The sequence below is a fragment of the Acipenser ruthenus genome, chromosome 3 (assembly GCF_902713425.1).
Source record: "Acipenser ruthenus chromosome 3, fAciRut3.2 maternal haplotype, whole genome shotgun sequence".
NCBI classification, from domain to species: Eukaryota; Metazoa; Chordata; class Actinopteri; order Acipenseriformes; family Acipenseridae; genus Acipenser; species Acipenser ruthenus.
In genome coordinates, this window is record NC_081191.1 from 16,373,094 (window position 1) to 16,394,688 (window position 21,595).

The window sequence follows — 21,595 nt, forward strand, 5'->3', positions numbered from 1 at the left end:
TATAATAGTTCAATAGAGATGGCTTATGTTTAAACTAGCTAAAAGCAATAAAAAACACTCAACTTTGAACATATAAAAATGTTACTATTAAATTCATCAACTATGGTATTTACCATTGGGGGACTTTTCTGAATACATGTAGGATTGCTTTGTGTATGTACGATGAGAAATAAAAGCAACGAATACAGACATGCCACAGTTGCTACTTCTCTGTCTATTTTCATATACAGTTTCTCCAAGTGCAGCAAAAACATTTTGAAAGATTATAAGAGTTAATCAGATGTAAGGACTAAAATGTAAAACAGCATAGTTTGAAAATAATAATTCACATTTATAAATGTTTATAAACAGGTAGTATGCTTCCTTCAAGCCCTGGGGAAAAAAACAAGACAGAAAGGGTTAATATGAAAAATTAAACCTGTTACGTACCCTCATTGGATGAATATCAGCATACGGTGGCTTGCCTTCAGCCATTTCTATTGAAGTAATGCCTAACGACCAGATGTCGGCCACGCAGTTATAACCAATTTCTTGAATAACTTCTGGTGCCATCCAGAATGGGGTGCCAATGACAGTATTACGTTTAGCCATTGTGTCCTGCAAACAATGAGCAAAAGTCACATTCAAAGTCAAAGACCCAGTGGCTCACAAGGTAAAAACACCACTGCTTGAAGCGCAGGGTGAATGATGCCAACGTGGTTTGAATCTTGGGGGTGTTGCATTAATCTTTACCCTCGCCCGGGTCAGGGTGGAAAACCGGCAGGGGATAGTTCACATCATGATGCCTGGGCAACCCCTACTGATCAGACACCCGACGAGTGCAGTCGGAGGCTTCCCGGGCTGCGACACCCGACGAGTGCAGTCGGAGGCTTCCCGGGCTGGGACACCCGACGAGTGCAGTCGGAGGCTTCCCGGGCTGGGACACCCGACGAGTGCAGTCGGAGGCTTCCCGGGCTGCGACACCCGACGAGTGCAGTCGGAGGCTTCCCGGGCTGGGACACCCGACGAGTGCAGTCGGAGGCTTCCCGGGCTGGGACACCCGACGAGTGCAGTCGGAGGCTTCCCGGGCTGGGACACCCGACGAGTGCAGTCGGAGGCTTCCCGGGCTGGGACACCCGACGAGTGCAGTCGGAGGATTCCCGGGCTGGGCTCCTGCCTTTAAGGTTCAGTCGCTACTTTGGTATCTCTTGTCTGAAGGGTGAATAGAGGCGATTGATTGGCTTGACAGCATAAACAGATATACTGTGTGAGCGGGTGGGTGCACACAGAGAAAACAGACAGTAGTTTCCAAAACAAAGCAAGTTTTTATTCCAGTATTCTGTAAGGCTTGCTCTTATACTGCAATGTCAGCTGCGTTATCGAGACGTGTCCATAAAGAAAGTAAACAGTTCAAACCAGATTTCAAACAAAACAAAACCACCAAAACAAAAATGCCGATGTAAACCAACTGGACCAATAACCACGTCCAGTTGGTGAATAGGTAATTCCACCTGGGGTTTGGGGTTTTCCTAGCTTGCTTGGCTTCTTCTTTAGGAAACCCTTCTCCTACCCTTATTCTGCAGTCCAGTCCTTTATGGATCCCAGCAGCGGACGGGCCGTTCCTCGTAGCCCCTGTAGAGAACAGGGAATTGCAGATGCAAAGGACCACAACGTTATCCGACACCGATTCCAGTTATTCTATTCCGGTCTTATTGTAGATAAACCCCCGAGGTTCTCAGGCAGGAAAACAAAAAAAAACAACCAACCAGACTGGCGGCACATGCTCCCTTTTACAAGCCAGGCATTTGGCTGTTACAGGCTACAGGTGTGGGCCAATTAAGGCCAATGATAGTCTAACAATAGTCAAACCATAACTGCCTACCTAACCACACCAGCAGCCTGTTGGCCCGTTAACTCCTTGACGTTATAGCAGGCATGTATGCTGCCCACAGGTCCATCTGATCATTACTGGCAACCTCTGTGGGCTCATACCAAGCCTGCCATGAACGACTCCTGGTGTTAAACTTGTGAGCTGGCTCACATTCCCGCCCCCTTTGCAGCTGCATATCCCTTGAAAAGAAAACAGAGTCTTCATGCAGCCTTGATAGCACATCAGCATTTACACGTTCCTTACCAGCCCGGTGTTTTATATCGAAACAGTAAGGCTGGAGGGTCAAGAACCAGCGTGCAAGACGTGGGTTGCTATCCTTCTGGCTATACAGCCACTTAATAGGGGAATGGTCGGTGACGAGTGTGAAACAGCGGCCCCACAAGTAATACCTAAGACTTTCCACGGCCCATCTTATGGCCAAGCACTCTTTCAATAGTGGTGTAATTATGCTCTAGGGCAGGGGTGGGCAATCCTGGTCCTGGAGGGCCGGTGTCCCTCCTGGCTTTTGTTCCAACTGTGCTCTAAATTACTCAATTAGACCAATAATTGGTAATAATCAGTACAATTAAGTAATTTAGAGCACAGTTGGAACAAAAGCCAGGAGGGACACCGGCCCTCCAGGACCAGGATTGCCCAGCCCTGCTCTAGGGGAAGGAGCTTCCTACTTAAGTACATAATCGGATGCTCCTCACCCCCAATCTCTTGTGCTAAAACCGCGCCCAAGCCGACATCCGACGCATCAGTCTGTAAAACAAATGGTTTAGAAAAATCTGGGTTACGCAACACGGGGCGAGAGGACAAAGCCTGTTTTAGATCCTGAAATGCCGCTTCACATTGGTCTGACCAGAAAATAGGTTGATTCCTTCTCCCTTTTGTGAGCTCTGTGAGGGGTGTAGCACGAGTGGAGAACTGCGGGATAAACCTCCTATAATACCCCGCCAGTCCCAAAAATGCCCTAACCTGCTTCTGGGTTTTTGGACGAGGGTAATTGTGAAGGACCTCCACCTTTTTTTCCTGCGGCTTCAACCACCCCTGCCCCATAGTATACACTAGATATTGTGTCTCGGAGAAGGCTAACCTGCACTTCTTTGGATTCGCAGTTAAACCCGCCTCCCTGATCGAGTCTAGCACTGCCTGCAGTCTTTGTAAGTGGGTCTGCCAGTCATCACTGAATATAACAACATCATCCAAATACGCTCCGGCATAGGAGGTGTGAGGACGTAGCACCTGATCCATTAACCTCTGAAAGGTTGCGGGTGCCCCGTGTAGACCAAAAGGCAGAACCACAAATTCAAACAAGCCATCTGGGGTGGCAAAAGCCGTCTTTTCGCAGGAGCTCGGGGTCAACGGCACCTGCCAGTATCCTTTAGTTAAATCCAGGGTGGAGATATAGTTGGCAGTTCCCAACCGCTCCAGTAACTCATCCACCCTGGGCATGGGATAAGCATCAAACTTAGACACAGTATTTAATTTCCTGAAATCTATACAGAATCGAATTGACTCGTCTGGTTTAGCCACCATAACCACCGGGCTACACCACTCACTGCGTGACTCCCGGATAACCCCCAACTCCAACATTTTACGTACCTCCTCACGCATGACTTCCCTTCTAGCCTCTGGCACCCTAATGTACCTTTGCTGTACTTTAACTCCTGGTTCGGTCTCGATTTGGTGTTGTGTAAGGTGTGTGGACCCTGGGAGGTCTGAGAAGACTGCTCCATTTCCCTGGACAAGTCGGTCTAACTCGGCTTGCTGTTGCTTACTCAGCTGACCGCCCATAGCTACTGTCAGGGAACCCCCTGGTCGATTCTCCCTCCCTTCTAGGTCCGGCTGCCTGAAAAAAAAACAATCCCGGTCTTTCCAGGGCTTCAACAAATTAATATGATAAATCTGGTGGGTCTTCCGCCTCCCTGGTTGATGTACCTTGTAGTTAACCGGGCCCATTTTCTCTATAATTTCCACGGGTCCTCTCCACTGGGCTAAAAACTTATGGGGGTCGGACGGGACAAGCACCATTACCCTATCCCCCACCTGAAACTCTCGGACTCGAGCCCCTCGGTTATACTGGCGCTGCTGCACTCCCTGTACCTCCTGGAGATTGCTGGACACCAGGTCCACCATCTCTGCTAGCCTACTATGGAGTAACGTAATGTACTCAGGAACCGCTCGGCCCCGGGCTGGTTCTGCCTCCCATGCTTCACGCAATGCATCAAGAAGGCCCCGGGGTTGTCATCCAAACAAAAGTTCAAATGGGCTAAACCCGGTGGACGAACATCAGGTACGGTAAAAACACATCCCACTCGCGTGGCTGGTTAATAGTGACCCTTCGCAACATCTGTTTTAATGTTTTATTGAAACGTTCAACTAGACCGTCCGTCTGTGGATGGTAAATAGAAATGCACAGGGTTTTAACCTTCAGGAGCGCGCAGAGCTCTTTGAAGACAAGTGACATAAAAGGGGTACCCTGGTCGGTCAACACCTCCTTAGGCAACCCCACCCTACAAAAGATATGCAGCAATGACTGGGCTATAACTTTGGCCGAGGTATTCCTCAGCGCCACTACCTCGGGGTACCGAGTGGCATAATCTACTACCACTAACACATGTTCAAATCCAGACTTAGTTTTTGGCAGGGGCCCCACTAAATCAATCCCAATCCTTTCAAACGGGACCCCTATGATGGGCATGGGAACCAGCGGGGCTAGGGGGCTTCTTACTGGTCACTCGGTGACACTCAGGACAGGACTCACAAAACTCAACCACATCGCGCCACACCCCTAACCAGTAAAACCTATGCAAAATCCTGGCCCTCGTTTTATCTGCCCCCAGATGTCCCCCAAGCAAGTGTACATGTGCTAGATTTAATACAGTCTTCCTCTGGGAGTGCGGTATTACTAACTGATGGATGTGTTCCCCCGAAATAGCCCCCCGTATTACCCGATACAGTAACCCTTGGTTTAATAAAAAATGGGGTGTATGCCTTTCTTCTGCATTTTTCCAGTACTCCTCATCCGCCACCACTGCCTGTTCAAAAGCTGTTTTTAAGTTGCCGTCCTCAATTTGAGCTTGTTTAAAGTTTTCTCTGTCTAACTTGACGGCCTGACTAAGAAAATCTTCTGGTTGGCTTAATTCTGGCAAGCTGGGGCTCCTCTGAGGATTACTGGCCTGTGTGGGTGGTCTATCTGGGTTTTCTGTTTAGCTAAAAACTTTCCCCCCTCCCTTTTTTTTTGAGATCTAGTTTGCCTTTCTCCCACAGAGGGCGCTATATCCTCATTATGAAAGGGAAACAGTTCTGTCAGCTTCCGGTTTCTGCAATGAGGTGGAAGGTTGTGGTTCCTCCTCCCTCCCTACCTCTGTATTTGGATTGGAGGTGGATGGCTGCGTCCCCTCACCCTGTCCCCATAGGCCCGCCCCTACCTTAACCAACTCTAAAAACTGTGGGCAGTTTTTCCCTATGATCATCGCAAAAGGGCAGGAACTACACCAACTTTTACAAAAAAATTCTGGCCCACTACCTCCACCCCGATCACTACTGTGGGATATGGTTTAATGTCCCCATGAATACATCGTATGTACACATCCTTACTATCTTGCGTGTACTTCTCCAATGCTACCAAGTCCCTGGTAACTAAAGTCTCTGAACTCCCCGAATCTATCAGAGCAACCACTTCTTGACCCTCCACCCTCACTTTAACAATAAAGGGATCGGTACTCACCGAGCTGGTTTGGAGACATGGTATACTTTGGCTGTGTCCAACATCCATTCTCTCCGGTGAATGCCTCCTGCACTGCCTGGCGATATGCCCCCTAGTGCCACATCGGAAACACTGGATAGATTCCTGCTGATTGGTGGCGACGGCAGGGGCCTCTTGCTTCCCTGGAAGGTGTCGGTGTGGTCCTTGTGGTTCTCTATGGCGATCGTCGCCAGGCGCCGGTTTTGGGTCCAAGCGGACAGGTGACTTGACTGGAGTGGTCCCTCTCTTCTACTGGACCTGCTGGTCCGCATGCCCCAGAACCTGTGCTGCGGTATAGCGTTCCAAAGCAGCTATGGTGTCATCCAGGGTGCTGGGGTCTGTTTCTGCTACTCGCTCTCTGGCTGCCACAGAAAGGCTCCGGATGAACCTGTCCATTACCATCAACTCGACCACCCGTCCGGATGAATTGAGCTCGGGGTTAAGCCATTTCTTCGCCAGGTGTAGCAGGTCGAATAGCTGGGAACGCCCCGGCCGCTCAGGGTTGTACTGCCAGTCATAGAACCGCCGAGCTCGAACTACTGTAGTCACCCCCAGTCGGGCCAGGATCTCTGCTTTTAACTTTGGATAGTTGCAAGCCGCTTCTCGGTCTAGGTCAACATAGGCTTTCTGCGCCTCCCCACACAGGAACGGCACTAGTATGATCGCCCACTCTGCTGGGGCCCATTTCTCATGCTCGGTGGTCCGCTCAAAGACCCTTAAGTAGCCTTCTATGTCGTCGTTGGGGGTCATCTTGGACAGCACCTGGCTGGGTCCAGTTTGTCGATGAGTCCCCAGGGTTTTCAGGACGAGTTCCTGGAACTGTAGCTGTTGATGCTGCATAGCTGTCAGCAAATGCTGCACTGTAGCGGCGAGTTCACCAGTGACTTCTGCCACAGCTCCGTTGGCTCCCGCTGGCCAAGCAGCATCTTCCTTATCATGGGGGTTCACTGGAAACATCCTGACCACTGTGTGCAACAAAGCCCCACTTCTGGTACCACTTGTGAGCGGGTGGGTGCACACAGAGAAAACAGACAGTAGTTTCCAAAACAAAGCAAGTTTTTATTCCAGTATTCTGTAAGGCTTGCTCTTATACTGCAATGTCAGCTGCGTTATCGAGACGTGTTCATAAAGAAAGCAAACAGTTCAAACCAGATTTCAGACAAAACAAAACCACCAAAACAAAAATGCCGATGTAAACCAACTGGACCAATAACCACGTCCAGTTGGTGAATAGGTAATTCCACCTGGGGTTTGGGGTTTTCCTAGCTTGCTTGGCTTCTTCTTTAGGAAACCCTTCTCCTACCCTTATTCTGCAGTCCAGTCCTTTATGGATCCCAGCAGCGGACGGGCCGTTCCTCGTAGCCCCTATAGAGAACAGGGAATTGCAGATGCAAAGGACCACAACGTTATCCGACACTGATTCCAGTTATTCTATTCCGGTCTTATTGTAGATAAACCCCCGAGGTTCTCAGGCAGGAAAACAAAACAAACAACCCACCAGACTGGCGGCACATGCTCCTTTTTACCAGCCAGGCATTTGGCTGTTACAGGCTACAGGTGTGGGCCAATTAAGGCCAATGATAGTCTAACAATAGTCAAACCATAACTGCCCACCTAACCACACCTGCAGCCTGTTGGCCCGTTAACTCCTTGACGTTATGGCAGGCATGTATGTTGCCCACAGGTCCATCTGATCATTACTGGCAACCTCTGTGGGCTCATACCAAGCCTGCCATAAACGACTCCTGGTGGTAAACTTGACCTTTGATGAATACTTTGTCCTTAAGCAAAACAATGGCACCCCAAAATTCTATGTTCTGAAGGTTTTAGTGGGACCCAAGTCTTTTGATCTTTTGGACAGTAAAGGGATGTGCTTCTGTGTTGTACACCAACAACCCAACAAAGTGTTTAGAAAACAGCACAAACTTTTGGTGTCTCATTAGTTTTTTTAGAGTTCACCTTTTTTATTGCCTTTTAGTGGCAATTGTGTTTAATGCCAACTACCAATCAACTCCAATTATTCTATTTCACCCTATTAGAAATAAACAAACATGAAAATAGCACTTACTGTTAGCTGCCCAGCAACACCAAAGTCAGCTAGTTTTGCATGTCCCTCTGTATTCAGAAGAATATTTCCAGCTTTGATGTCTCTGTGAATTTTCCTCATAAAATGAAGATACTCTAGTCCTTTAAGTGTTGACTTCAGAATGGTTGCTATCTCATCTTCTGTAAGCTGAAAAACAAGCAAGTGCGATCCATAAATCTTTTCTTCTTAATATTGCTGCATAAGATTAAATGCGTGGAATAACAGTTGGCGTTATCTTTCTCCAAAAGGCAAAAAGGCAAACAGATTTGAAAACAAATAACAACAACAATGCACAATACAGCACGCTGGCATCTAGACTGAAATCGTGAAATGGCTTTGACACTTACCTTAGATTAGTTCACCTCAAGTTAAAAACACCCAAAGCTACATTCAGCAACACTGCTTAAGTGTTCATGCACTTATGCATGCCTGGAAATTAGTGGTTGCTCATATCTAGAAAGAGCACTGTAGCAGGGCAGAAGCCCTGCTGTTGTAAATGGTGTGTGTGTGTGTGTGTGTGTGTGTGAGAGAGAGAATGCAAGGTTGGCAGGGATGGAGTTAAATCTGCCCCTGCCAGCAATCACAGGTGTGGCCATTCCCCATTAGGTAATTGAGTGCTAATTGGGGAGTGGCCACATGTATTTAAGGGAGGAGAAATCCTTTGTCTGGGAGAGGGAGTTAGGCGAGTGTAACCTGTGTGTTAATGGTTTTGTTTGTAACTGTTCAGTGAAAGCGAATGCCCATGCCCAGCCTGACAGCAGTATTTGGATATAGTATTGTTTTGTTTGAATCTTTATTTTAGCCCTTGTGTCAGTTTGTTTGCTTCTGTGTTTGTTTAATAAATGTGCGCTGTAGCTCTTGAACTGCAGCTTCTGTTTCTGGGGCTCTTTCCTGCCGGTAACAGCCTGGGCCGTGACGCTACCCTGTCACAAGCTCATCAATTAGTATAAACACTCTGGTGGAATGCATAGTTCATAAATGTAAAAAGTACTGGAATAGTCCAGACAAAGCCAAGACTTGGGAGGCCTGCGAGTCAAAAAAGTGTTTGAGCCAGAGAATAGTTTGGAAAGTGAAGCACAATCTCAAGAGAAATGCTTTAACTATGGCAATCTGATGACTCAAGAAACACCATCTATATTTTGTCATGTGGATTATCTAGCCTTCTGTTGCACATGAAATACAGGGAATGGCAAGACTAAAATAAACTTTTCATTAGTGTACTTTAAGGCCAAGGATTTTCCATTTCAGTGTTTCTTTGTTTCCTCTTGTGTAAATTGGAGCTATACTTTTTCAGAGAACAGTCCATACTGGAAGACTGCTTGCTTTGCTTAGCTTGGTTGAGCTGTGCAAATACAAGTTACCAGTGCATATATACACACATGAAAAATGTTTGTTTGAAATACAGCCAGATGCCCCTATATAGCCCCAGATTCTGTTACACTTAATAACTTGAGCTAAAAAAAATTCCTTAGACAGTTGTACAGTGTGACATATAGTACGTTTGTATACCGGCCTCCACTTTGTGTAACTTCCTAAACATATACACATATATTTGGGGTTTATAATTTAAGGTGCACAAAATAGTATGCACTACAAACCACGTACATAACACGGATTTTAAGAATGTGTAGACGAAAGCTGTTGGATTTTTACAGTCCACACTTCAGTCTGTTTAGAATTGGCCCAGCAGGGTCAAACACAAATACCACGCTTGTAGTGCCAGAAACTATAAAAACTGCAGACTTGTATTTATGAGTTCTTTTAGAATTATCAAGCGTATAATTGCAAAAACCAGAAATTGTTTTCAATGTTTAAACCAGAAATGCATCGACCATAAGTATTGTGGAAGAGATTCATTAATCTAGAAGTCCAAACAATGGTAGATGTGTAAGTTTCACAGTGTTTTTACAGTCCCCAATGCACCACTCAAACTGCTTGGTTTTATAAACTACAACACAGCCTGCTAAATGACTAAATAATAAAAAGAGGTTTAGCAAAATGTCACCAATATATTCTAAACTCACATGAATAATAATTATTTATTTTTACACTACAGAAATAATAATAATAACAACATTAACGATGTTTGCATTGCACCAACTGTATGCAACACAGTCATATACACATAGGATCAAATTAAACAATAAGTTACTAGTAACATTGGAGTTAGAACTACAAAAAATTAAAGTGTGTATTGATTCAAGAGCTAGCTTTACTAAAATCTTGATACAGTGCAAAAGAGTAAAGAGCCATCCATGATTCAATAAACAGGTCAATGTTTTTTTTGTTTTTTTTTACATTTATGGTAAACAGAATGTCAAACTTCAGTCATTTTTTGTGTTGAATGAGCCCCCCCCTAACTGGTTTGCTAATAAAATAATAAAAGGAGCTCTACGTCTATGCTAAACAAAGCTATTTATCAATTGTATAAAGACACATCTACAGAAATCAAACTTTGATTTTATTGCATCAAACACCACATCTAGATCTATTTTCCTTACCTAAACAGGCCCAAACCCCTTTTAATGACAATCAAAAAAGCAGAGATCCACAATTAGAAACAAAACTTGGGTGTTCGTACTCACTAAGAGGGAGCTGATTTGATCAACCTACAGCCTTCCAGGAAAAACCTCAAATTGCACATTTTTGAGCATTTTACTGCACTTGGGAAGTCACCCTGGACTACATCAACCAGCTACAAGCAGTTCTCCTGGGACTACCCCTAAAAATAAGTGTTTCCTGGATTCCCTGGGGCTCAAAAAAGGGAATAATAATGGTGGGCTACAAGTCGATCAAAAATTATCTAGTTTTCAAATGTTTAAGCACAGTTCAGTTAGCAAATTCCTTTGGGGAGTCTCCTTGGATTCCACTTTTTGTTTTTCTCTAATTGCCACCAGAAAAGAATTAGAATCTAATCCCACAAAGTGTAGCTAAAGGGATGAGGAAACCATGAGGGATTTTTTCCCCCTGTGTTTGGCAATCATTTAAAATATTCAGTTTGGAAAGTTCTTCAGTGTTTAAGCAGATAATCTTCCAGAAAATTCCATACAATGGTAATCATACTTTTACACGAAACTTTTCCATATTTTTGTTACAAATACCTGAGCAATGACTTTACTTCCCTTGAGTTTTAGGACACCACATTAGCATTAGTATAAAACAGATCATTTGGACCTCCCCAACACACTTCAGTTAAAAACTGTACCTTGCCAACATATACAGCAGGTACAAATCCTCATGTGGATAATAACTTTCCCCTCACTCGTATATCAGAATCGATTTAAAAAATGTATTAAAAGCAATATTACATTAGCAAACTAAATAGGCATTTCTAAAATAATATATTTCCTGTCTGCAACTTCAAAGAATTTATCCAGAAACTAGTTATCGCATGTGACTAAAGCAGCTTGATTTCCCTTGCTACCAGTTGTGAACATAAGTTTTGACTCACAAAACTCGAAAAGAAGTCGTTATGAGTGATTGATGAAATACAGCATGTAAACTTTTAAACTAAATAAACTGTTCTTGAGTTTATATATATATATATATTACAAGTGCATATATTACAACATATTTTTTATTTTTTTATTTTTTTATTTTTTTTAAATTTAGTCGTCGCCAATTATTTTACCCCGATTTTCACCCCAATTTAGCATGCCCAATTATTATCTGTATCCCCGGCTCACCGCTCGCAACCCCCCCGCCGACTCGGGAAACGGAGGCTGGAATACGCGTCCTCCGAAACGTGCTCCTGCCAAGCCGTCATTTTTCGCACTGCAGATCCACAGCAATGCCACCAGACCTATAGTGCCGGAGGACAACACAGATCTGGCGGCTCCGCTGCAGGGCCACAGGGGTCGCTGATGCGCGGTGAGCCGTGGATTCCCCTGCCGACCTAAGCCCTCCCTACCCGGGCAGCGCTCAGCCAATTGTGTGCCGCCCCCTAGGAACTCCCGGTCACGGTCAGCTGTGACATAGCCTGGATTCGAACCTGCGATCTCCAGGCTATAGGGCACATCCTGCACTCCGCGTGGAGCGCCTTTACTGGATGCGCCACTCGGGAGCCCACATAAGTGCAACATTTAACAAAAAAGGAAATCAAAATAACCCTTGCTTTAGGTATTTAGCCACCAGGGCCTTCATGTTTGACATGAGATGGAGCTAGTGTTACTGCAATTATATATCACCAGTAAGAACATGTAATAAAGAATATAAAACAACATGCTTTATCTGAACAAAAATAGGGTTTATGATACCTAGCTTGGGTTGAGAGTCTTTTCTTTAAAAAGTAGGATTTAAAAAAAAAAAAAAAACACACACACCACACAGGGCCGATTTTAAATTATTTAAAAACAGAAGCAGGTTTTAGATTTAGATTTACTAAATAAACATTAAATTTTTTTGTGGCACCCCATAACAAGTTCAGTATATTAAACTCAAGAACGGATTAGGTATAGTTACAGTATAATGGGCCTTACATATTTCAGTACTAAGTAACTTAACTAAGTTATCAAAGGTGTAATCTTTCAGTGTTAGAACCATGCAGTGTCTTGTAGTGAAAAAGAAACCAGTACATACAGAGGTTCCCCATAGTCACGCAGTACATGAAAGTTTTCAAATGTTTGTATAAAATAAATAGTTTACTGAATTGTTAAATGCAATCCGAAACTTCCATGCGAGGCTAGGAGAGCATGACAAAAGTCTGGTGAAAATGAAGGCAGTTACCGTATTCACCGTTTAGAGTGCGACAGGTCTATGGATGGACAGGGGGGTGGGCAGGTGGACAGACAGACATACGGACATGACGAGCGCATTCAAAAAATGTGGACCCTAATCGACTTACTGGTCTGCTGTTTTGAGATGCATAGCATTTACTAGACCACAATATCAGTCTACAGTTTTGAATGGAGTTGTCTTTCCTAAATCTAAATGGTCTACAGTGTTGAGAGTTAAAACTGCACAGGTCTATTTTGTTACAAAAATAAGGTGTGATATTATTATTTTTTATTTTTTGTTTTAGAGCTTATCTAGTTTCACTCTTTAAAATGTTTTATTTAAATAATAAAGGAGCAAGTTGCAGTTTTATGAATATGGCCCACCGTGTCATGTAAGCCCAAGGCCACAGTTACTAAATAGTTCCTGCTAATTTTGTGAGCGGCTCCAGTGGTTACAGCCGGGGGTCTCAATGTGCCTGGCTTTCAGATTTAAAGAACGTCTCAACACCACCTCCTCTGTGCCACAGTCAACATGTGGATGACTTAAGGTAATAAAGGTCTTGCTGGTTCAGTGCCCTTCAATTTGGCTGACCTGTCTTTCCAGAATGGAGTTAATGTATAATATAATCATAAGGAGTCTACTAGTCTGATGCTGGATGCAAGGCAGATGGCCCAACTGAAATGCAAACTTTGCTATGGGAGGCAAATAAAAAAATAAACAAACAGAGCATTATGTTTGGATCATATGTCAGTGTAGCATCCTTGTTCGCTATTCCTGACACATTAAGGATTATCAAAGAAAAAAAAAAATGTTGATTCCACTCCTATGACTCTTGAGCCAAGACAAGCTGTTCTACCTTCAACTGCACAATAATTGAACTCAAGCGAACATCATAGTGAAGTCAAGGAGTAGGCAAATGGATTTTAAAACCTTTGGCTCAAGTGTCATAGGAGTGGGACCCAGCACTGTTTAACTCTGTGACCCAGTAGAGTTCATATAGCAAAACATATTGGGAAATCAGCAGTGTAGAATAGTGGTTAGGGCTCTGGACTCTTGACCGGAAGGTCGTGGGTTCAATCCCTGGTAGGGGACACTGCTGCTGTACCCTTGAGCAAGGTACTTTACCTAGATTGTTCCAGTAAAAACCCAACTGTATAAATGGGTAATTGTATGTAAAAATAATGTGATATCTTGTAACAATTGTAAGTCGCCCTGGATAAGGGCGTCTGCTAAGAAATAAATAATAATAATAATAATCACTGGAAAGCACTGGAAAATACACATGGGAAATGTGCAGCTTTTCTTAACCCTGTTACCACCTAGACAGCATTGATTAAGGTACAGTCCAGTCGTGTAGTTGGCAGCAATAAGCCTCATATATTTGGCTTTGCCAGCAATATTAATAATATTTACTTTTGTCCACACTACATAACCGATCTCGAGAACCGTACTCAAAAACGTTTTAATTCAGCTTAAAGCTTTAGCGTCCACACTGAAGTACCGTTTCATGTGTAGTCGGGCATAATGCGTACACACACTAATGCTACTTTTAACTCGCATTTCATTTTTGCAGTCACCTAATTTAACGTGGTGTTATTTTCCGCAGTAGTTTAACTGCGATACGTTTATAGATTTTTTTAAGCATAAAAATGAATACCTAGTGCAGAGTGTACACTGGCAGCAAGTCAGTTGACAATTGGAAGTTTTTTTGCTAAGCAGTCAACATCGTCAGGGGATTCTCATGAAGAAGATTGCTCACCTGCATCTCAGCCATCTGCTTCTGACTACGAGCACAAAAACGCAAACGAAAAATACGTTCTTATAATTTTGAATAGGAGATCTGTCGCAGACGGCTAGATATACTGTGTGTGAAAGAGCTGCTGGGCAAAAAAAAAAAAAGAGCATATACGCACGGATGTACAGTTTTTCAAGAATCTTCGCTCAAAAGTCACGGTGATGCTGTTGCTGTTATTGGAATGCAGAAAAATATTACAACACATGTAGATGAAGGCAACAAACAGTGCTTAGAATCCCGTCTTGTCATGCAAACGGTCTACTGTTAGTATATATAACAAAGAAAAAAAGTGTGTCTGTGTTTATATGTATATCTATACACAGACATAGATTTCTTAAACTACAATATGCCATAGAGTTTAAACGTTCATAAAAATGTACCAAACTGTATATCCCTGGGTGTTAAAATGTATATTTGATGGATAGGACGCAAAATGTGAGGTTAGTGCGTTTCAGGAACGCATGAAAAGAAAAGCTAGTGCGACCTCTGTGTATGTATAGCAAACATCTTCAATTACGTGTAAATAAACGTGTATTTTTATTTAAATTATAAAAACATGATTACTGTTCTGTATAACGTATTTTTAAACTACATGTGAATGTTTTATTCCATTTATATGGATTACCTATAAAACAGGATTTTCAATCAAATATAAACCAAAGTAGCTATGGTGATGTCACCAGTAAATTATGCAAATGAGTACCATTGAAGGTTTGAACCTTATTTCGGTAAATGTGTTCCAAACCTTTGAAGGTCAAAATGTACACTTCGCTGCAGTCCTACAATAGATTACTTTTAATTTCTGACTTCCAGAAGGCACCCACTAAAATACAATATTACAGTTAAATTTATAAAATTACAACTGCATTTTGGTGACCTTAGAAAAACAGCCAGAGAATAAATGCAAACTTAAACCTTTAAACCCCAGAATGCCCGTCCTGTAAATTACTAGAACGCCCAGCGCCGTGTCTTTTTTCAGGTGCTGCGATAATCATTACCGCATCAACATATTCAAAATCCTCTTCTGCATACATAAGGGAGTCACTTATGACCTGGAAGTGGAAATGAAGAATGTTCACATTTTAACTTTTGAAGCTACGTTTGAAGTACACCAAAACAAAGATGTCTGCACGCAAGAGAAGAAAAGTTTTCAGTTGAGACTGTTGCGCAGATGGTTTCAGAAATTGATCTCGTCTGCTTCGGACATTGATTGGATTAGATACAAGAGTTTAAAGGGAAATATTGCAAAAACAAATACAGTGCCGTGAAAGTATTTGCCCCCTGTCTGATTTTCTGCATTTTTGCACATTTTTCACATTGTATTTGGTCAGATTTTTTTGTGGGTTGTAGTAGTATATAGAGGGAGTCTGAGAGAAAAAAAATGACACCAAAGTTTGGTGCTTCTTTCATTTGTTTGGTGTGCAAGGTAATCAAACATGCAATCTTCAGGTATGAAAAAGTTATTGCCCCCCCCTAGTTAACTCAACCCAATTAAAGGGATAATTAGGGTCAGCTGTTTGAGTACTTTGGTTAACAACCAGGCCTGATTTGGGCCCAATATAAATCTGACTAACTTTGGCCCTTACCATCAGAGTGAAGTTGTCAGCACACAGGTTCTAGACGCACATCATGCCACGAACAAAAGAAATTCCTGAAGACCTCCGGAAAAAAGTTGTTGATGCCTATCAGTCTGGAAAGAGTTACAAAGCCATTTCTAAGGCTCTGGGGCTCCATCGAACCACAGTCAGAGCCATATTGTCCAAATGGAGAAAGTTTGGGACAGTAGTGAATCTTCCCAGGAGTGTCCGTCCTGCCAAAATCTCTCCAAGAGCAAGGCGTAAAATCGTCCAGGAAGTCACAAAGAACCCTAGAACAACATCCAGGGATCTGCAGGACTCTCTCGCCTCGGCTAAGGTCAGTTTTCATGACTCCACCATCAGAAAGACACTGGGCAAAAATGGGATTCATGGCAGAGTAGCAAGGCGGAAACCATTGCTCACTAAGAAGAACATGAATGCTCGTCTCAAGTTTGCCAAAAAGCACCTGGATGATCTTCAAGAGTTCTAGAACAATGTTCTATGGACAGACGAGTCAAAAGTGGAACTTTTTGGCCGACATGGGCCCCGTTATGTCTGGCGAAAACCAAACACTGCATTCCACAGTAAAAACCTCATACCAACGGTCAAGCATGGTGGTGGTAGTGTCATGGTTTGGGGATACTTTGCTGCATCAGGACCTGGACGCCTTGCCATCATTGAAGGAACCATGAATCAGAGAATTCTACAGGAGAATGTCAGGCCATCCGTCTGTGAGCTGAAGCTGAAGCGTTATTTGTTCACTCAGGTCCCTTTTATCTAATATTAGGTTTTGGTTGAAGATCTGATAACATTCAGTGTCTAAAATATGCAAAAATGTAGAAAATCAGACAGGGGGCAAATACTTTTTCACGGCACTGTATACTCCCGGTATGCCCGAAAGAAAACTTTATGTCCGTTTTTTTCCCCAACAATTTTTTTTTTTTTTTTACTTTGCAAAAATTGTGAAGCTTCGTGTCATTTCAAAGAATGACATGTCTTGTTTAAAATAAAGAAAACTTACAGATTTTTCTTGGTTTTTGAGTTATATTTATTTGAATCTCACATTTTTGGCAAAAATTCCCAGGAATCTACAGAAGGGTTCTAGGATTATTTTGGGGTCTAAATGGTTTTAACTGAGCATTAAAAAAACTAATAAAAATGATAAAATAAAATATGAGTGAGATTAGCAAAAATATCTGAACGAATAACCTTGAACTTTCATAAGAACTTTCATATTCTTTTACCCCTTCTAACCCTCTCTTTAACCCATGAAGTACCAAATATTTTTTTCTTTGAAAAACAAAAATCAGAAATCAAGCTGTATTTATGTAATTTGATATGTTAGATTTTAACTCAACTTTTGCAGTTATCATAACAACATAGTTAGAGAAAATGAAAATAACAGGTAACTGTCATATTAGGACAATGGCACTTAAAGTGTTAAGTTTGCCAGAGAAAATAAGTGGACTATTTTAAGGAAAAACATTTTCCACTAGGGATCATGTCAAACTTTCCCAAACAAACTGTAGCTTTGTATTTAATTTTTTTTAAAAAAGCTTTTTAATCACAATACACAATTATGTTCAACAGCAATCAGGTTATAGTACTGTCCAGCAGAAATTGAGGATCATTTTCCAATTATCCAATCCACTTACTGCAAATTTAAATCCTGCATGCTGTACCAAATGTTTATGGCCATAGCTAACCAGACATATTTGTGCCCCAAGGTAAGTCTGCTTTAAATAAGTCATTCTGCATATTTCTTACTTTCCACCAAGTAAGGACTGCACAATATAGCTGCTTAGAAGCTACCCACAAGATTTTGAAACAGACCAAACCGATTAAACAGAAAAAAATAACATTGCAGTACTTTCTTGAACAGTCGCAGACATAAGTATTGGCACCCGATAAACTAATTCAAGAAAACATGTTAAATACAAGCACTTAATGAACATTAGCCACTAATTAATATGACAAACACCAAAACACACAATTTCTAGTAGTTTAACAAACAGTCTTTATACAAAAAAATTCAAAAGCACTTGGCAATTTCAAATATTTGCTCATGACAAAATTATTGGCACCTTTACATTAAAAGTCTGTATAAATGTTGTAAAACTAATTAAAAATATATATTCATTGACTGAAAACCACTACACAGCAATTAAGCTGCATAAAAAGGCCAGTAGCCAGAAAAAGAGTTAATTATTTCCAACATCTGTCGAATAAGAACTTTTGGCAACTCAGCAGATGATGGTTGAGATAAGGGAGTTGGATTCACATTTGAGAAAAGCACTCGTAGCAAACTACAACAAAGGAAATGGCTACAGAACAGTATCAAAGAAATATGGAATACCAAAATCCACAATCAGAGCAATAATGAAGAAGTACCACAGAACAAATTCAACAAAGGCTTGAAAGAAGTGGACGTCCAAAGAAAATTGCAGGTACAGAAGGTAGGAGAATTGTCCGAGCAGCTAAAAAAAATCCAAGATTAACAGCCAAAGATTTAGACGCATCAGGCATAATAGTGCATGAAAGAACTGTACAAAGGCACCTGAACACAGAAGAGTTGTATGCAAGTAGACCTTGCTGCAAACCACTTTAAAAGAAAATTCATAAAACAAACAAACATTCTAAAGATTTGCCAAGAAATAGGAACAGGAATCTAAAGCATTCTTCAACAAAATTCTCTGGTCCAATGAGACTAAAATAGAACTTTTCCACAAAAATGGACCACAGTATGTTGGAGAAAAAAAAGGAAAGCCTTCGATGAAGAAAACCTTGTACCTACAGTTAAACATGGAGAAGGTTCCATCATGATATAGGGGTGTTTTCGCAGTTTGGGGACTGGAGACATTCATGCGATTGAAGATCAAATGAATGCAGCCATGTATAAAAACATTCTACAAAGTACAATGATACCAGCTGCTTGTAGGCTGATGCGCAGACAGTTTGTCTACCAACACGACAACAACACAAAGCATACGGCAAAGTCAGGAAATCTTGAAGCAGAGGTGTGCAAATCGTATCACCCAACGCCCTAGACAACATGATTTGTGTGAGGGACAACAAGTTTTGCCGTTATACTTTGCCTGTCAGACAAATAGTTTTTATTTATTTATTTTTCCTGTGTTTGTTCTGTTGCTAGAAAAACACTACGGGTATATTTTTTAGAGAGCCACGCAAGTTTCTGAATTGCGGAAGTCTAGCACCTACACAGACACATCTTAAAAAGTGTTTACATCCCACCCCTATCACTTTTGATTGGCTAGCTGTGGCAAAAGCTGATGATCTATTGGTTACAAAGAAACCCAGAAACGGCTGCCAAGAAAGCCTCTGGCAATGCACAGACTACTGTAATCTTTTAAATTTAAGGTATTATTTACATTTTTTGTAAATTAGCAAATAAGTGATGCTGCTTTCTTAATGCATGAACCTGACATTTAAATGCAGCAATCAAGTAAAGTTACAACAAGAAAAAAACACCAATCGCAAAGGTATTAACGGATATAAAAAAAATGGTGTTGTGTCATTTATAAAATTATTTCTGAGTCAACCTTGTGGTCAAGCGTGTACAGTACTTGTTGGGATGTTTAAAAACAAATGTAAGGATTTTTTTCTTATGATTTAAGTGCTGCAAACCCAGTTTGCTATTTACCCTTTTTAATAATTTATTTCTTAGCAGACATATTACATATTGTTTTAGATTTAAATGCTATATTTAAAAAAAGATTTGAACAGAAGCGATCTTAGCTATTTATTGGACATGCACTATCTATCAATTTGTGAAAGTATTAAAACATGAAGATTGTCAAATATGTTTATAATGATACAAATGAAATGCTTATATATGAGATGGTCTGTACAATACTTTATTATTTTTAAAATAATAGACTGTAAATCTCATGGCAATGTGTTTATGTATTCATTAATTTATGTATTTACTTTTCAGTGAGAGTACTACAGAAAAAATGTCCTCCCAAAAATGTTTTAAAAAAAAAAAATCATCAGGGTATGAAACCAGGATCACCCAGCTGCAGCAGTGTTCCAGTTAGTCATCATGGGGCAAGATGTTAGATGAGGAAAAACGGCTGTAAAAATGTTGTACACTGTTTAAAAAAAACAAAATAAAAAGCATATAATAGAAATAAACAAAAGAAAAAAATATTTTGTCTTTGCAGAATCTGATGGGAGCCTACTGTAACTATTGCGTGCATTTTGGTAGAAAAGCAGTACAAAATGTGGAGAAACTGGACAGGTTGTACACAAGTCCTTTAAAAATCTGAGGTTCAGCAAAACTGAAATAACACCAAGAAAAATCTGAGTTCCACAAAGCAGCATTAATAGTTGCCAATGATTTTGTATCTGTGATGCAACAAACTAAAACAGGCAGAAGCTATTTTTACATTTGAATAACTCCCAAATATTGCTTATTATAGTTGTATTCTTAGTATGTTACTTAAATTTACTAGAAAATGCATTCCAAACTGCACTGAAAGGAACAGTTCCTTAAAGTATGTTATACATAGGGCTTCTGATTTTCGGTTTTAAACCGATAAAACACCCCTGATAAAAAAAAATAATAATTAAATCCGTGGATAACCAATAAACACCGGAAAAACTGTGGAAATGGTTAATCAATTCACGTTAACTTTACCCTTTTTCCATTAAAAAATAAAACCTACTACAAAAATAATAATAAATACATTTCCCAGTGCTGCTGGGCAATGTCCCGCCTTCCTGACTTGTATCTATCATTGATTAGTTCTGAATACTTTAAACCCGCCCCAACTACTGAGTGACAGCACATTCCTACATTTCTATTGGAGACTCTGTTTGCGAGATTTAAAACGAGATTGCAATCAGGATGGAGGCTTGTTGGCAGGATTTAAAGCTGTATTACAGTTAAGATACAGAGGATTTAAAACAGAATTGTGGCGAAATGTACAAAAATGCCTACACACAAAAAACCCAGAAGAATGTGCCCAAAACCGTAGGGATTTCGTTGTGGAAGACAGCAAAGGAAGAAGGTACAACTTAAGTGGCAAGTACTGTTGAGTTACTACTATACATATTTTGACAGAAAAACCAAACAAAAAAAACCGCCCAAGCATTTTGGAAAGTAACCAAAAAACACTTATTTCATACAGTATATCAAAAACGAAAGCCCGAAAAAAACGATTTACATAAAACTCGAAAATAGCTAAAAATAAGCACCGAAAAATACAATTAATAAAACCCAAAAAACAGAAGCCCTAGTTATACATTTGTTGAGGTGTGGTGAACTTTTTGTGTATCCAGAAGAATTTAGTGAACCAGTCAAGCTACAAGGCTAGATCCGCCCCTGTTAATCAATAACTGATTGATTGTGCTCACTGTTAAATAAAGCCAAAATCCTACAAGTCATATTCTACGTTTTTGTGTGTGTGTTGTGCAACGGGGAGGGAGAAAGTAGATTTTTAAGAAGGACAATTCGATTTTTTCTAGCATTTTGTCCCTTGGACAGTATGTTTTATTACAAAAATTGCACCCCCATTCCCCCCCCCCCCCCCCCCAAATATGCAAGACAAAATGGGCACAGATTTCACCAACAAAATATAACATACTTGTTAAGAATTATCATAAACTTCTGAAAGTCGTGATAAAAGCAAAAGGAGGACCCACAAAATATAAAGCAGGGGTGCCAATACTTGTCAGGAACTAATACTTTAAACATAATAAGTTTGTTTGTTTTTTGATAAAGATTATTTGTTAAATTACGAGAACTTGTATATTTTGCTTTATTAATAAGTAGTTAAAATGCTTGTCCTTAATC

General features: G+C 41.2%; 1 protein-coding gene across 2 annotated transcripts in view; it reads right to left on the reverse strand.

Moving 5' to 3' along the window:
• LOC117435557 (serine/threonine-protein kinase 3-like) overlaps window positions 1-21,595 on the reverse strand; it is a 126,862-nt gene that overhangs the window by 92,192 nt on the left and 13,075 nt on the right. Inside the window, exons 5-6 of one of the 2 annotated variants that reach the window (XM_034058843.3) lie at window positions 7,672-7,836; window positions 430-597 (exon numbers count right to left, since the gene is read on the reverse strand). In XM_034058843.3, the coding sequence (XP_033914734.1) occupies window positions 430-597; window positions 7,672-7,836 (333 nt within the window). The remainder of the gene's footprint in view (window positions 1-429; window positions 598-7,671; window positions 7,837-21,595) is intronic. The other variant, XM_059012614.1, reaches the window with a different exon arrangement.